At 46.4% G+C, this 12686-nt stretch overlaps 1 protein-coding gene across 1 annotated transcript; it reads left to right on the top strand.

The window, feature by feature from the left end:
* The first annotated feature begins 5953 nt into the window (after window positions 1-5953).
* LOC135910958 (larval/pupal cuticle protein H1C-like) lies at window positions 5954-9101 on the top strand. Its single transcript, XM_065443027.1, has 3 exons — window positions 5954-6113; window positions 6965-7976; window positions 8984-9101. Coding segments are annotated over exons 1-3 (1083 nt in total). The 5' UTR covers window positions 5954-6044; the 3' UTR covers window positions 8986-9101.
* The last annotated feature ends 3585 nt before the right edge of the window (window positions 9102-12686 follow it).

Genomic DNA, 12686 nt, shown 5'->3' with positions numbered 1-12686 from the left:
CCTCGGGCTAGATCTGAAGAAGGCATTCGACAATGTGGCACACCAAACCTTACTGCACCAAATCAGCAACCTTGACTTGCGCGAGCGGACGTTCAACTTTATATGAAACTTCTTAACGAATAAAGAAGCAAAAATCACGTTGCCAGATCTAACGTCCGAGAAAGTGCCAGTTGGCAATGAAGGCACACCGCAGGGATCGGTTATATCGCCTATTCTCTTTAACCTGGCTCTGATTGGTCATCCTAGCAAATTACAAAGAATCGAAGGACTTGACCACACAACCTATGCAGACGACATCACCCTATGGATAAACGATAGCAGTGATGGATCGATTCAACAGAGACTACAAGAGGCTGTTGAAACAATCGAGAAATACCTAGAAGGAACTGGTCTAACATGCTCGGCCGGAAAATCTGAGCTGTTGCTATACAGAGGAAAGCTTAAGGGGATACCTCCCAAGAACTACAACACACAAACCTACAAAGACATACAAGTCATGACCCAAGATGGACAACCCATACCCAAAATCGAGAAGATAAGGGTGTTGGGAATGATCATAGAAGCCAAGGGCACCAATAGAGAAACTATTCGCCAAGTCGAAGCCAAAGTTTCTCAGACGAGATTGATCAATACAATCGCCAACAGCCACGAGGGAATGAAAGAACAAGCGTCACGAGAATCATCCAAGCGTTCGTCGTAACTCATATCACGTATGTGGCGGCATACCACAGATGGGGCACCGCAGAAAAAAAAAAGCTAGACAGCCTGATTAGGAACATATACAAACAAGTGATTGGACTCATGCTAAGCACGAGGACGCCGAAACACCTAGAGCTGCGACTGCACAACACGCTAGAGGAGCTCATGGAAGTGCAACGTATAGCGCAATACGAACGCCTCACCAAGATGACGGCGCACAGACACATCCTGGATAAATTAGGGATACGCTAACACACACAAGGAGACAAACGGGACATACGCAAAAAAATAAGGCCCTTACTCACGGTACCCCCTTTACCCCAGAATATGCATCCTGTACACCACGAGGGCAGGAGGAAAAGCTGGGCAACGAACATGGCGAAGAACTACGGAAGGAACAAGGACGCGGTTTTAGTAGACGATGTATGTTACAAACACAAACGCAGTTTTCTCGCAGCAGTACTTAACCACGACAGACAATACTGCACAAGCTTGACTATAAACAAGACAGGCATCCAAACGACGGAGCAAGCGGCTATAGCGTTAGCCATAGCACAAACCAACGCATACTATATATCAGCGATTCCCAGACGGCAGTACTGAACTCCGCGAACGGCCGAATTTCAGCTGAGGCACTAAACATACTCAGAAAAGGCAAACCAAGAAGGGAAGACAGATGCGTCCAAATCCTGTGGATACCAGCCCACACCACCGACTCAACGGGACAGGACAACCCTAATGCGGTGGCACACAACGCAGCTCGAGGACTGACTTTCCGAGCTGCGACGAAAGTAGACCCCTCGACAGGGCCCTCTGAAGTGTTGGAATGGGAAGACAGAATGACCAGGTTCAACGAGATCACCAACCATTACAAGATGCAAAGATGCACTTATCCACAACCCCATCCAGAACTCACTAGATCGCAAGCTGTCCAGTGACGACAACTACAAACGAAATCCTACAAGAGCCTGATACTAATTCACGCTATTTATCCAGACATATGCACAACAGACAGATTCAAAGTGTGTGGCACCAGAGACACGCTATAACACATGCTATGGGAATGCCAGGAACTAATACAGGACAATACGAGCGAAGCCTCCATCGACAGCTTCCGCGCGCGATGCCAAGCAGAGCTGCGCAACTCGAACCTGGAAGACCGACTGTGGGCAGTCCAGCGGGCCGAGGAAGTCGCCGAGCGGCAAGAACCTCGGCGTAACCACGGCGGGAGCTCCAGCGCACTAACTCGCCGGCCGCGAATCATTCTGATTCGAACTAAAGTTTTCTCACTCACTCACTCACTCACCCTTCCATTCTTCCCAGCCTAATGGAAAGATTACCGTAAGATCTTACATTATAAACTTTTTTCCATGTAGCATTGCATGCTGTAATGAATGGTACACTGCACTGCGTTTCCCTTCGTATCGCTCACACTTAGAAGGTTCACGTCCTTTCTTGCAGCCCAGACACATTTTCCCTGCCATTCCGTCCTCGATTGTCACTAGGATGGAGACACCCTCCTTTATTAGTGTTTTCATCAGCGATAATTGCTATTTTCGTGATGCCTTACCTAACGTTACCTACTAGGAGGCAGATTAATGCGTTGGTATACGTCATATTTGACCAACAGTTACTTCTTTTTCTACTGCATATGTTGCGGCCAAGGTACTATACCACTTGTCGCACGTAACTTGCAAAGCCACATAGCATACATACCCAGCTTAGTGTTGCTGGCCGTCACTTGTGGTTACTCTGATTATTGCTTTTCTTAATCCGTTTAATTACACAATTAGTCATAATTAAGCAATGAACTACAGAAATTTTAAAATCAGATGAAAAGTGCCCATGAGAAAACTGTAAAGCGACATGAAAAATTTCTGATGAAGATTTTTATTGGTCATGCATGCTACACGGGTGCATTTTCCACGCATGAGAGAAGCCCGCGAAGGCGCACGAAGTGCCGCGAGAGGCCAGTCATGCGCCAGTTTGTCGTGCATTGGCGGGCTTCTTTTGCACTTGGAAAAAAAAAGATTTACGTAGCACTTACTAAGCAGCAGGAATCTGGGTTGGAAGCTTTTCATGTTGCTCTTCAATTTTCTTGTTGACACTTTTCGTTTAGTTATGACTTGTGAGAAGATGATTGTTTATTAGGACTAATTATGCAACTAGACAGAGTCCAAAAAGTAATCCGAACATTTGCAAGCGCCGGTAAAAACCATTACCCAAATTCTGCCCAACTACGTGGCATTTGCACATTTTTTCAAGTTTGACTTAACATACGTGAGGCAAACGTTATACGTCGACTTGTACCCCTGATTTATTTTCTTTTTTCTCATGCATTTCTCAAACTACATGGGGCTTCGACATGGCGTTTCCCAATACCACACCAACGTTACGTGTGCTATTGCCACGGCAGCCACATTTGCCTAATTACTTAACCTGCTCATCCTCAGCGCGTTCACTTCTGTAAGTAACCAAGATATCGGTAGAGAGAGAGAAATAAAGAATCCTTTAATGAAAGGCAGAGATTTTAGCTGGTGTATAGAGATCGCTGACATGCTACTCTGCGTGGGGAAGGGAATTGGGGAGAGAAAAAGTGAAGGAGAGAAAGAAAAAAAGGAAGGAATATGTAAAGAAGAAATTTGCCCTTGAGTTTTCTGACTCAAGGACAACCACGTGCAATGGTTGATGGTATGCACCACCTTACAATGAGGGGACAGAATTCACTGTGTGAAAGGTGCATGAGGGTGACAAAGTAGTAGTAAAGTTGGTAGCATTGACAAATTTTTTTGTAGGTATGTTTATCGTAAGTTCACCGCATGCCTCGGTTGCATGAGGTAGGCTAAAGGGACTAAGACACAGTCAAAGGACAAAAGTCTATGTGTAAGTGAATGCATGCAATATTGATAAAACGCACCCTTGTCGCCATATGCTCGACACTAAAACAGGCTATGCTCCACGGTTTCAATTGAGCCACAGTTGTTGCAGTGTGGACTTGTCACTTGACCGAAGCGGTATCGTAAGCCGTTTCCACACAAGGTGTGGAGGCGAAGACGATGATATAGAGTTTCCAAATGGCGAGGAATGCTGGAGGGAAGTCTGGATCTTCGGGTCAACTGAGTAAAGGAAAGGGTAATGTTGGGCCGGCAAGCTCCAGAGACGATCGTTTTCTTCGGAAGCAAAAGTATTAGCTTGTTGGGAAGCATCATGTCTAGTGAAATAAATCCGCTTATATATATATATATATATAGTTTTGGTGTTCAAGACCTTTCCGTGCCGCTTCATTTGCTTTTTCGTTGGACAGAATACCGCAATGACTCGGTGTCCACTGAAATGTCATACAGTGGCCTGATGCAATGGTCAAGTGATGTAAGTATGCAATGTCAAAATAAACGGGCTAATGATTGTTTTTTTATCAGATGGCACAATGTTTCTGGTGAACCACCATGGTTGCTCAGTGGCTTTGATGTTGGACTGCTGAGCACGAGGTCACGGGATCGAATCCCGGCCACGGCGACCACATTTCGATGGGCGCGAAATGCGAAAACACCCGTGTACTTAGATTTAGTTGCATGTTAAAGAAACCCAGGCTGTCGAAATTTACAGAGTCCTCCACTAAGGGGTGCCTCATAATCAGAAAGTGATTTTAGCACGTAAAACCCAATAATTCTTTTGTAATGTTTGTAGTGCTCCTCTGGAGTCAAGCAGAATTTGGAGTCAGGCGCCTGGCGCAGTATATTGAGGACAGCTTCTTTGATGCCGTGAAGCTGTGGTGGAGTTGAGCATGACCTCCGCTGCAGCCGATAAAAATGAGGGCGCATACAGGCCACAGGAGGAAGTCTTCCGAGTGGTTGAGGCATCATTGCAGATGTGGGTAGGTCGAGTATATTTCTCGCATTAGTAAAGGAGAGTGCTCTGCAGGGGAGTGGCCTTAGGCATGCGACTCTTTGTCCCATTTACACCGAATACGAACTGGTTTGTACCTACAGGCGAAAGTGCCTGGGTAGGAAAGGTCGGAGGCAGTAATTTCTGTGGCTGATTAATCGGAGGAAGATGCACGATTTGCACAGCATGGCCAAAGCCAGACTTACTGTGGGTTATGTGGACGCGGTGCATGACGTGCTTCTTGCCTTGGAGTACATGCCGAAGATGGATACACATTGTTCCTCGGGAAGCGACGACATCTAGGAGTAGACATCCGGCTTCCGCTACTGTTTCCGAGGCTCAACATATCGCTATATTGGAATGTTTACTTTGTTACAAATCCCAATCCTCGCAAAGAAGTGCTTTTCTAACTTAATCAGATCAAGGAAATAATTATAATCCAGAAGGGTTAAATATGTTGCTAATTAAAAACTATGAAAGAGCCGTTCTCGACTGGGGCTTTTCGCCGGTGATAGAATTTAACGTTACATTTCACAGGCTTTCGCATCCGTTTTCAAAGAAGGGACGATGACTTCAAACAAAAAATTTCTTCGACATATTTTGTAGTAACAGGTACAAATCAATTGGCTTCATATATAGAAAATGGCTAGTCCTCAATGTAAGACGAAATAAAAACGGGGCTGGTCTACTAATACCGCCGCCTAGTCGTTCTTGAGAGATTGCGCTCTACATCGAAGCGAGACACAAAAGCGTGATATGCTGGTTGCACGGAAGGAAAATGCACTTTTCTAACACAGATAGCATTTCCTCTTGTGTTTACCTATGTCTCACAAAAGAGGAGGTTTCAGCGCGCACTGTCGGCACCACGCTTTGACTAAACGCACAAACGTTGCTACGCCCGCTGCTGCCCCAGTTTTTATCTAGGATCCATGGCGGTGCCATTTACCGCCGATTGCCCACTGTGCGCGCACTGCTCGACGTGCGACGTGCCGTACACGACACGCGCTGGAATACTTAAAACACGATCTTCGGAACAGTCGCGCCTTGCACCTCACCGTTCCCCCAGTATTGCAAGCAAAACAAGCAAGAAGTGAAAGCCACGTAACCCATAGCGGAAAGCAGGAGAAAGGCCACGCTCGTCGACCTTCGGTGTGCTAGCCAGAATCAACATCTCTCCAGTCGCGTTTTGCCGTCTTCACGGCAAAAGAGATCTTTGCCAGCCTCCGTCATATCGATACGCTCTTCTTCCGTGCGCGCGGATTCTGTTTGACTCGTTGCGTGCGACCTTGTTTGCTTCTTTTTGCGGAGCGCTGTTTTGAACCCATCAAGTCACCACCGCACCTATAGAGGTGCTGGCGAACGCATCGGTGGAATCACAGAGAGCTTCCACACCCGAAGCCAATGTCTTCCGATCGATTCCCCTTTCCTCCGGCCCATCTTGCAGAGTATAAAAACACGGCATGGGCAACGGTAGCGGCAGTCTAGAAGCTTTTCGTCTTCATCACACCCGCACTCAAGAGCCAACCATGGTAAATACCGAAGCTTTGTACTTTCCAAGCCACTTGTTCAGCAATGACCCGGACGAGAGTAACACTCGGCGCTTAGCTACATGGCGCAAGGAATATTTCAACAACGTCGTACCCATTCTGCAGGAGCAGTCTCAGGAAGTCTTACTCGTATTGCCATGTAACGACAAGAACGAGTAGGGCAGTGGGAAACGGACGTTGGTCTGCGCATCCGGCATTCACAGAAACGGTGGTTTTCTGTTTGCTATTAGAAATTGCTGGAAACATAGAATATTGCCATGGTGTTGAGCATTAATCGGCAAGGTCCGGGGCTCCGTTTCTCTAATCCAGGAAACACTTCGCTTCTGTTTATTCGCATGCGACATGCACTGTCAGAGTTATTTGAAAACTCACGCACAAGCGCACGCCTTTAAAGGTTTCAGGAGCGTGTGGTTGAACTAAGCATGAAGCTCTGAAACTGGCTCTAGAATTATCAAGCGGTATAATAAGGCATTTCGTTCGAGTCGACGTTTCCACAAGAGGACTAATCTTCAGCAAGACTACACGTGATTCACTTGGCAGCATTTGTGTACGCGTAGATCACTTTCCCATGGCTACGTATACTAGAAAAGCTCAAGGACTACTTTGACTATTTAATATACTGGCTGTCTCACGGTAGATATTTGAATAATACTTCCCTGCGGAAGTAGGCAAGTATAGTTTATTACAATAAATTGTGATTCTACGTTATTCATTTCAGCAGGTTCCTTCAATAATACTCATACCGAAACTTTCTCAACGCAAACCTCTGAGCAATCACCCTGTTAATTTTTTGCTGAAATTGCTGTTTCTCAACTGCAATTACCCAACTGCAGATTCGGGCCATCGTCTTGCTTACCTTCGCCTCCTACGCCTCCGCCGCTGGAAGCCTTGGCTACGGCCTTGGCCTTAGCCACTATGGCCTGGCTCATGGAATTGGCTACTCCGGCTTGACCGGCTACGGGCTCGGCTATGCTCCTGCAGTGGCGCGCACATACGCCGCCTATCATGCCGCTCCAGCTGTTGCTGCCGTTCACCATGCCCCTGCTGTGGCTACCGTTGCCCACGCCGCCCCAGCCGTGGCATACGCCGCTCCAGCGGTGACCAGCGTTTACCGGTCTGCGCCAGTCGTGGCTGCCGCACCAGCTGTTGCCACCGTTGCTCATGCTGCTCCAGCTGTGGCGTACGCCGCTCCGGCTGTCACCAGTGTTTATCGCTCTGCTCCAGTCGTGGCTGCCGCACCAGCTGTTGCCACCGTGGCCCATGCTGCTCCAGCTGTTGCGTATGCTGCTCCAGCTGTGTCGTATGCTGCCCCTGCTGTAACCAGCGTTTACCGCTCGGCTCCAGTCGTGGCCCACGCCGCTCCTGCCATTTCCTACGCCGGTCCAACCTATGCTAGCGTCTACCGCTCTGCTCCAGCCGTGGCGTACGCGGCTCCGGCTGTAACCAGCGTTTACCGTTCTGCTCCTGTCGTCGCCGCCGCTCCAGCTGTTGCGACCGTTGCCCATGCCGCTCCAGCCGTGGCGTACGCTGCTCCAGCTGTCTCCAGTGTTTACCGCACTGCTCACGTTGTGGCTGCCGCGCCGGCGGTCGCCACCGTGCAGGCCGTCCATGCGGCTCCCGCCGTGGCCGTGCACCACGCTCCGGCTGTTGCCACTGTTCATCATGCCCCAGCTTTTGCAACTGTCACCCACCACGCCGTCCCAGCTTACGGCTACGGAGTAAGCAGCCTCGGCTACGGTGCCGGTCACTACGGATATGGCCACGGCCTTCTTGGCTATGGCCTGAACTACGGCTATGGTCTCGGCACTCCCCTCCACTACAGCGCTCTTCTCCGCAGGAAGAAGTGTAAGTTCACTTCTCTTGTAAAAGCCTCCTACAGGTAGAGTAATATTAACTTTAAAAAGATGCATCTGTTGCGACCAATTGCGAATTTTATGGACAATACTTCTCGCATGAGAGTGCCTTCAGTACACTCATGATATTATTTGCAAAGTACAGTTTACCGCAGCCTTATTATTATCGTGTGGAAAAAACTGCGAATTTGGTTTCAAAAAGAAAACGAGGAGCAGGCACGGAACTGTCACCGCAAATGGCACAACGCCAGCCTACTCATCAGGAATGAAGCAGAGGAAGATTGGTATAGAAGATAAATAGAAGAAAAGGCAAAATAAACATGAAGATGAGTAATCTTAAATACTCTGAAATTACAATGACAAGGACGAGAGTACGACAGTAGGGACGGAAAAATCACCTATACAGCTCAAAATACTGCTCTGAAATTTCGGCCTTCTCATTACAAAACGTGTCACACATCATGATTTCTTTAAATAACTAAAGTCCTATGATCGAAAGCATTTCAATAAAGAATGTTTTGAGTGGGGTTCATATTATGTACAGCATTTACGCGGCGACTCTTCTGTAAGTACCATTCGTTCTTGAGGAGGCGCTTAGATAAAATGTAAACTCCAACCCACTAGAGATTAGCAGCACTACCGCATGTACGAGGCGTACAGAGGTAATAATGATCTTGTGCAGCATGTCAAGGTTCTGGGCGTAACTTTCTTCTATTGACGGGATTAGAGAATTGCAATTTCCCTTGATAAATGTTAGCTCGTGGTGATAAGGGACATGTAGTGACCTTTGCACATGAACATTGCATGTACAGTCGGGATGCGCAGTGGACGCAGCGTGGAGGCGTAAATTTCGAGGGGCATTCACCTTCCTATTTTATATAGAGTTCTGTAGCTTCCACACTACTGCAAATGACTTGTGAGGTGGGGTATAGTTAGATATACACCTCATTATTCTGTGAAAGCGACTAAATGTATTCTTTTCTCTTCTATTCTTTTCAGAAACAAGATATGTAAGTCCAACTTCATGACGCAGCCTACCGTGCAAAGAATTTCAGCACGAGATGCAAGTTTTGCTCATGAACAAATAAAACTGTTTCCCTGCAGTCCTATTGAAAAATGTTTCTCTTATCTGCTCCCTTCTCTTCACCCCTTCTTCTTTTCTCTTATCATTACAACGTAATAGCTGGAGTTGCAGTACAGCAATTTCGGCTGTGTAGCTACTTCCAACTCCTGGGGACGTATTCTCCCACAGTCAACTTAAGGAATATCGCTTTCAATGTGGGCTGATTGGTTGGGTGAGCAAAACCAGTTCAGCTGAATGAGGGGTTGGACGAAACAGCTCTAAAGTAAGCGCATCATTTACTAGCCAAGTGAAAGTGGTAGTATTGTCAAAAGTGACCGTGTGTAAAAATATCCCCGGTTATGCTTATCAAAAACCTCTCATCAGAACCTCTTGATGCCGCGACGGCCTGCGCACATGTGTAGCTGTTCGTATTTCTCTCAGATAGCTTGGTGGGCCGCCCATGCGCTTTGCTCAGCTCATGCTAGTGGTAACCGGCGAGATTTAGCATGGTCGCGACTCCCCTTCGCGGCTTTATTTGACAAACTCTTCCGCTGGCGCTTTCGCACGCTGTGTGCTACGAAAGGTTGTACGAGTATTGTGCGTGCTGCCTGCCGGATGGCAAAAGATGATTTTGAGCGGATAGGAAGACGCAGACGGACAAAAGCACTGTTCACAATAGGGGATCAGAGAATTTGGTTGGGGGAGTTCATAGTGCTTTTTTTATTGTTTAACCTAGGTAGGACATCAGACAGTATAATAGCAAGAGATTGGTGGCGCAACCCACCGCGCCGTTCCAAAGGTGACGCTCATAACGCCTATCCATCCATCCATCCATCGCTAGTTCTTATGTTGGATGAGAAAAGGGAAATTTTTTGTTTGTTGTTCACTAATGTTGGAAGGAAAGCCAACATATCATAACTGTAAAATATCATGACTAAAATATCACAACACTATATCCTTTCTTGGAACCAAATCTGCGTAGGACACGCCCTGCAGGATTGGTCTGAATATGTGGGGCTTATTCCTTTTAGGCACCTTAGTATAGTGAAATTTTCGAATCGCACGAAAAGTGAACATTTCTGCATTTCATTACGTGGTGGTGGCGTTACAGTGACAGTAATACAGAAAGGGCACATCATGTCGCCAGCCACATAAAGGGTGTATCATTCGTCGCCATCGAGGAGTGTGATACTACCACACAGCGGATTCTTTTCAAGCGATGTTAGAATAGCGAGACTGGCTACATAGAAGTTGTTTGGCCTACACTGTCATCACCAACGCGAATATTGGCTGCATAAATGTGTGGCAGCCTTGATGAATGAACGAAAATGATCGAGCACACGTTATTCATCTTGTGCATTCACTCACGAACTGGTGCCTCTGTGCAACAGATGGGGCACTCCTGCTACAGAGTCATTCGTAACAAATCTCACTTGTGTTGGGCTCTCTCAACCGACGCTCCACTTGCGGTTCGTATTCCTTGAATGCTACCCCAAATGAATATTCGACCATTTGAAATAGTGGATCTCTAAATCAAACAGAAATCTAATCGCAGCTACTGTTCGATTCCCTTATTGAAATTATGGATACTCACGGCTCCTTTTACTCTTACCAAGAAGATAGAATTAAAGTACGGTACAACAGCATTATTGCTATCACTGGATCTACTGGTAAATAACCTTAGAGTGAGGCAGTTAATATTTGTCCATCATTTAGAGGTTTAGTATTGTGTTTGTAACATTTGCCTTTGCACATAAACTTGAAATCTAAGAAGTTGGTCACTACTAAAGATGAAGCATACCGTTTATGCGCCGAAGAACGTTTTCCACCACATGGTTTGCTTCTTGGTGAAGTTATATTCGATGCTTATTAGCTTCGGCGTCCATTTATAGGCTGCGCGTGTGATCGTCAGACTGAACCTTTTAGGTGTAGGCGCATTGAAAGCGGAGGTCATATTTTCATTGATATGCCACTTTGCACCGCCCATCGTGCTTCTATGCGAGGAAGACACACTCCGGGCTTCACACAGAATGAGCACATTTTTAGGGCTTATTGGTGCTTTGACTTTGTTCAGGAAACGTTCTCTCCAAGTTTGATGGCTTTATATTCACTCACGGTGGCATTTGGCGTCCAGGTTTATTTCAGGTCATTTGTCAAAAACATATTGGGTACTCTGCGTGTAACGCAACCTCACTCAGTTATTCCATTCAAATTCTTAGCTTGAATAATCCTAGAATTTGAAAGCAACTTGAGTTCTCACCTAAAGCAGCTTGATAATTCTGGTAATACATTATAGAGCTGATTAGGCTAAGTCATACTGCATGGGATGGGTATGTTTTCACAATGTATACACTTCTTACGGCAATACGCATCACTTCGATAACTTCTTCAATAGAGTTAATAAGTGAATAATTTGGAGGTAATCGGAAACGTTGGCTACATTTGTGTCGCCTGCAACTCTACAAGGGATACATTATTCAGGGATCAAAGCATTAAAATATGAGCTTTCACGGTCGGCGAACTTTCCCCAGCCCTAAATTTCTAAATATACTGAGCCGGATGCAGCCGAAAGCTTTATTAAAATTAAAGCCTTCAGCCGTTGTTGATGTATTTTTCATCCTTTTATTAGTTACTTTTGTCACCAATGTTATCATCTTTACTTTCTCTCTTTCTTTGTGTTACCCTGCCCCCGAAAATGAGCGCTGCTAAGCAGTCTCGGACACAGTACTTCAGGCCGACCTGTCAGCCATTCTATCACAATGAATGTTTCTCTCTTCCCGTTTCTCTCAAGTATCCGCACTCTGCGTCCCAAAGAACACCACATTTCTCACATCCCCGAAGCAATACCACGTACCCATCGCCGAGAACTGGATGTGCCTCCCTGCACTTTGGGATTAGCGTCCTACTAGCATCTACTTGCTGATAAAATGAGTTTGTTTTCACCACTTTCCTGATCTTGAAGCCGACCGCACCAAGGTAACGCCAGCAAGCCAAGGTGATCATGTCGTGGGATCGGGGCCAAGGCAACTGCACATCGCCGACGTATATGGCCACTACTAGGCCGAGTTGTTGACATCGCGGATTGGCCTGCTCGGTGCGAGCCGAATCATCCCTATATGGCCCGTAGATCACAAACACATCTAGGCAAAGTCTGGTAAAAGGATCAGCGTATATTTTACTTCTTTGCCGCTCTATATTCGATACGCAGCACTGCTGCTGCTAATAAGTTGCAACACTAGAGATGACCATAATATTTCAAGCAGCAACTCTGTTTTAGTGTACTTCAAGTACTTTTACACTGGCGAAAAAAAGCCCTGCAAGAAGAGTAGCATAAGCCGAAACGAAGCCAATTTCAAGCATAAACTCTGAGGAGGTGCAAGGAATCGAGAGGAGAGGCAAGGCATTCGGTATTGCAGATAGCATAACCAAGGAATGGCATCACAGCGGCTTTAACAAAAGTGGAGCACGAACCTGCGGCGCCAAAAAAAAGTCGAATAGTGATATACGTAGCAATTGTGATAATCTATAGGAAAGAAGCTCATAATAAAGAGTCCGAGGCCATTGCATAGGACAACTAGGTAACAATGCCGAAAGAAGATGAAAATTCAGCTCAGAACGATGTGCGAGAAGTGCCTTAAA

Source organism: Dermacentor albipictus, chromosome 2 (assembly GCF_038994185.2).
Source record: "Dermacentor albipictus isolate Rhodes 1998 colony chromosome 2, USDA_Dalb.pri_finalv2, whole genome shotgun sequence".
Lineage (NCBI taxonomy): Eukaryota > Metazoa > Arthropoda > Arachnida > Ixodida > Ixodidae > Dermacentor > Dermacentor albipictus.
Note: the sequence above shows the minus strand (reverse complement) of the source record. Positions and strands in the feature narration are given on the sequence as shown.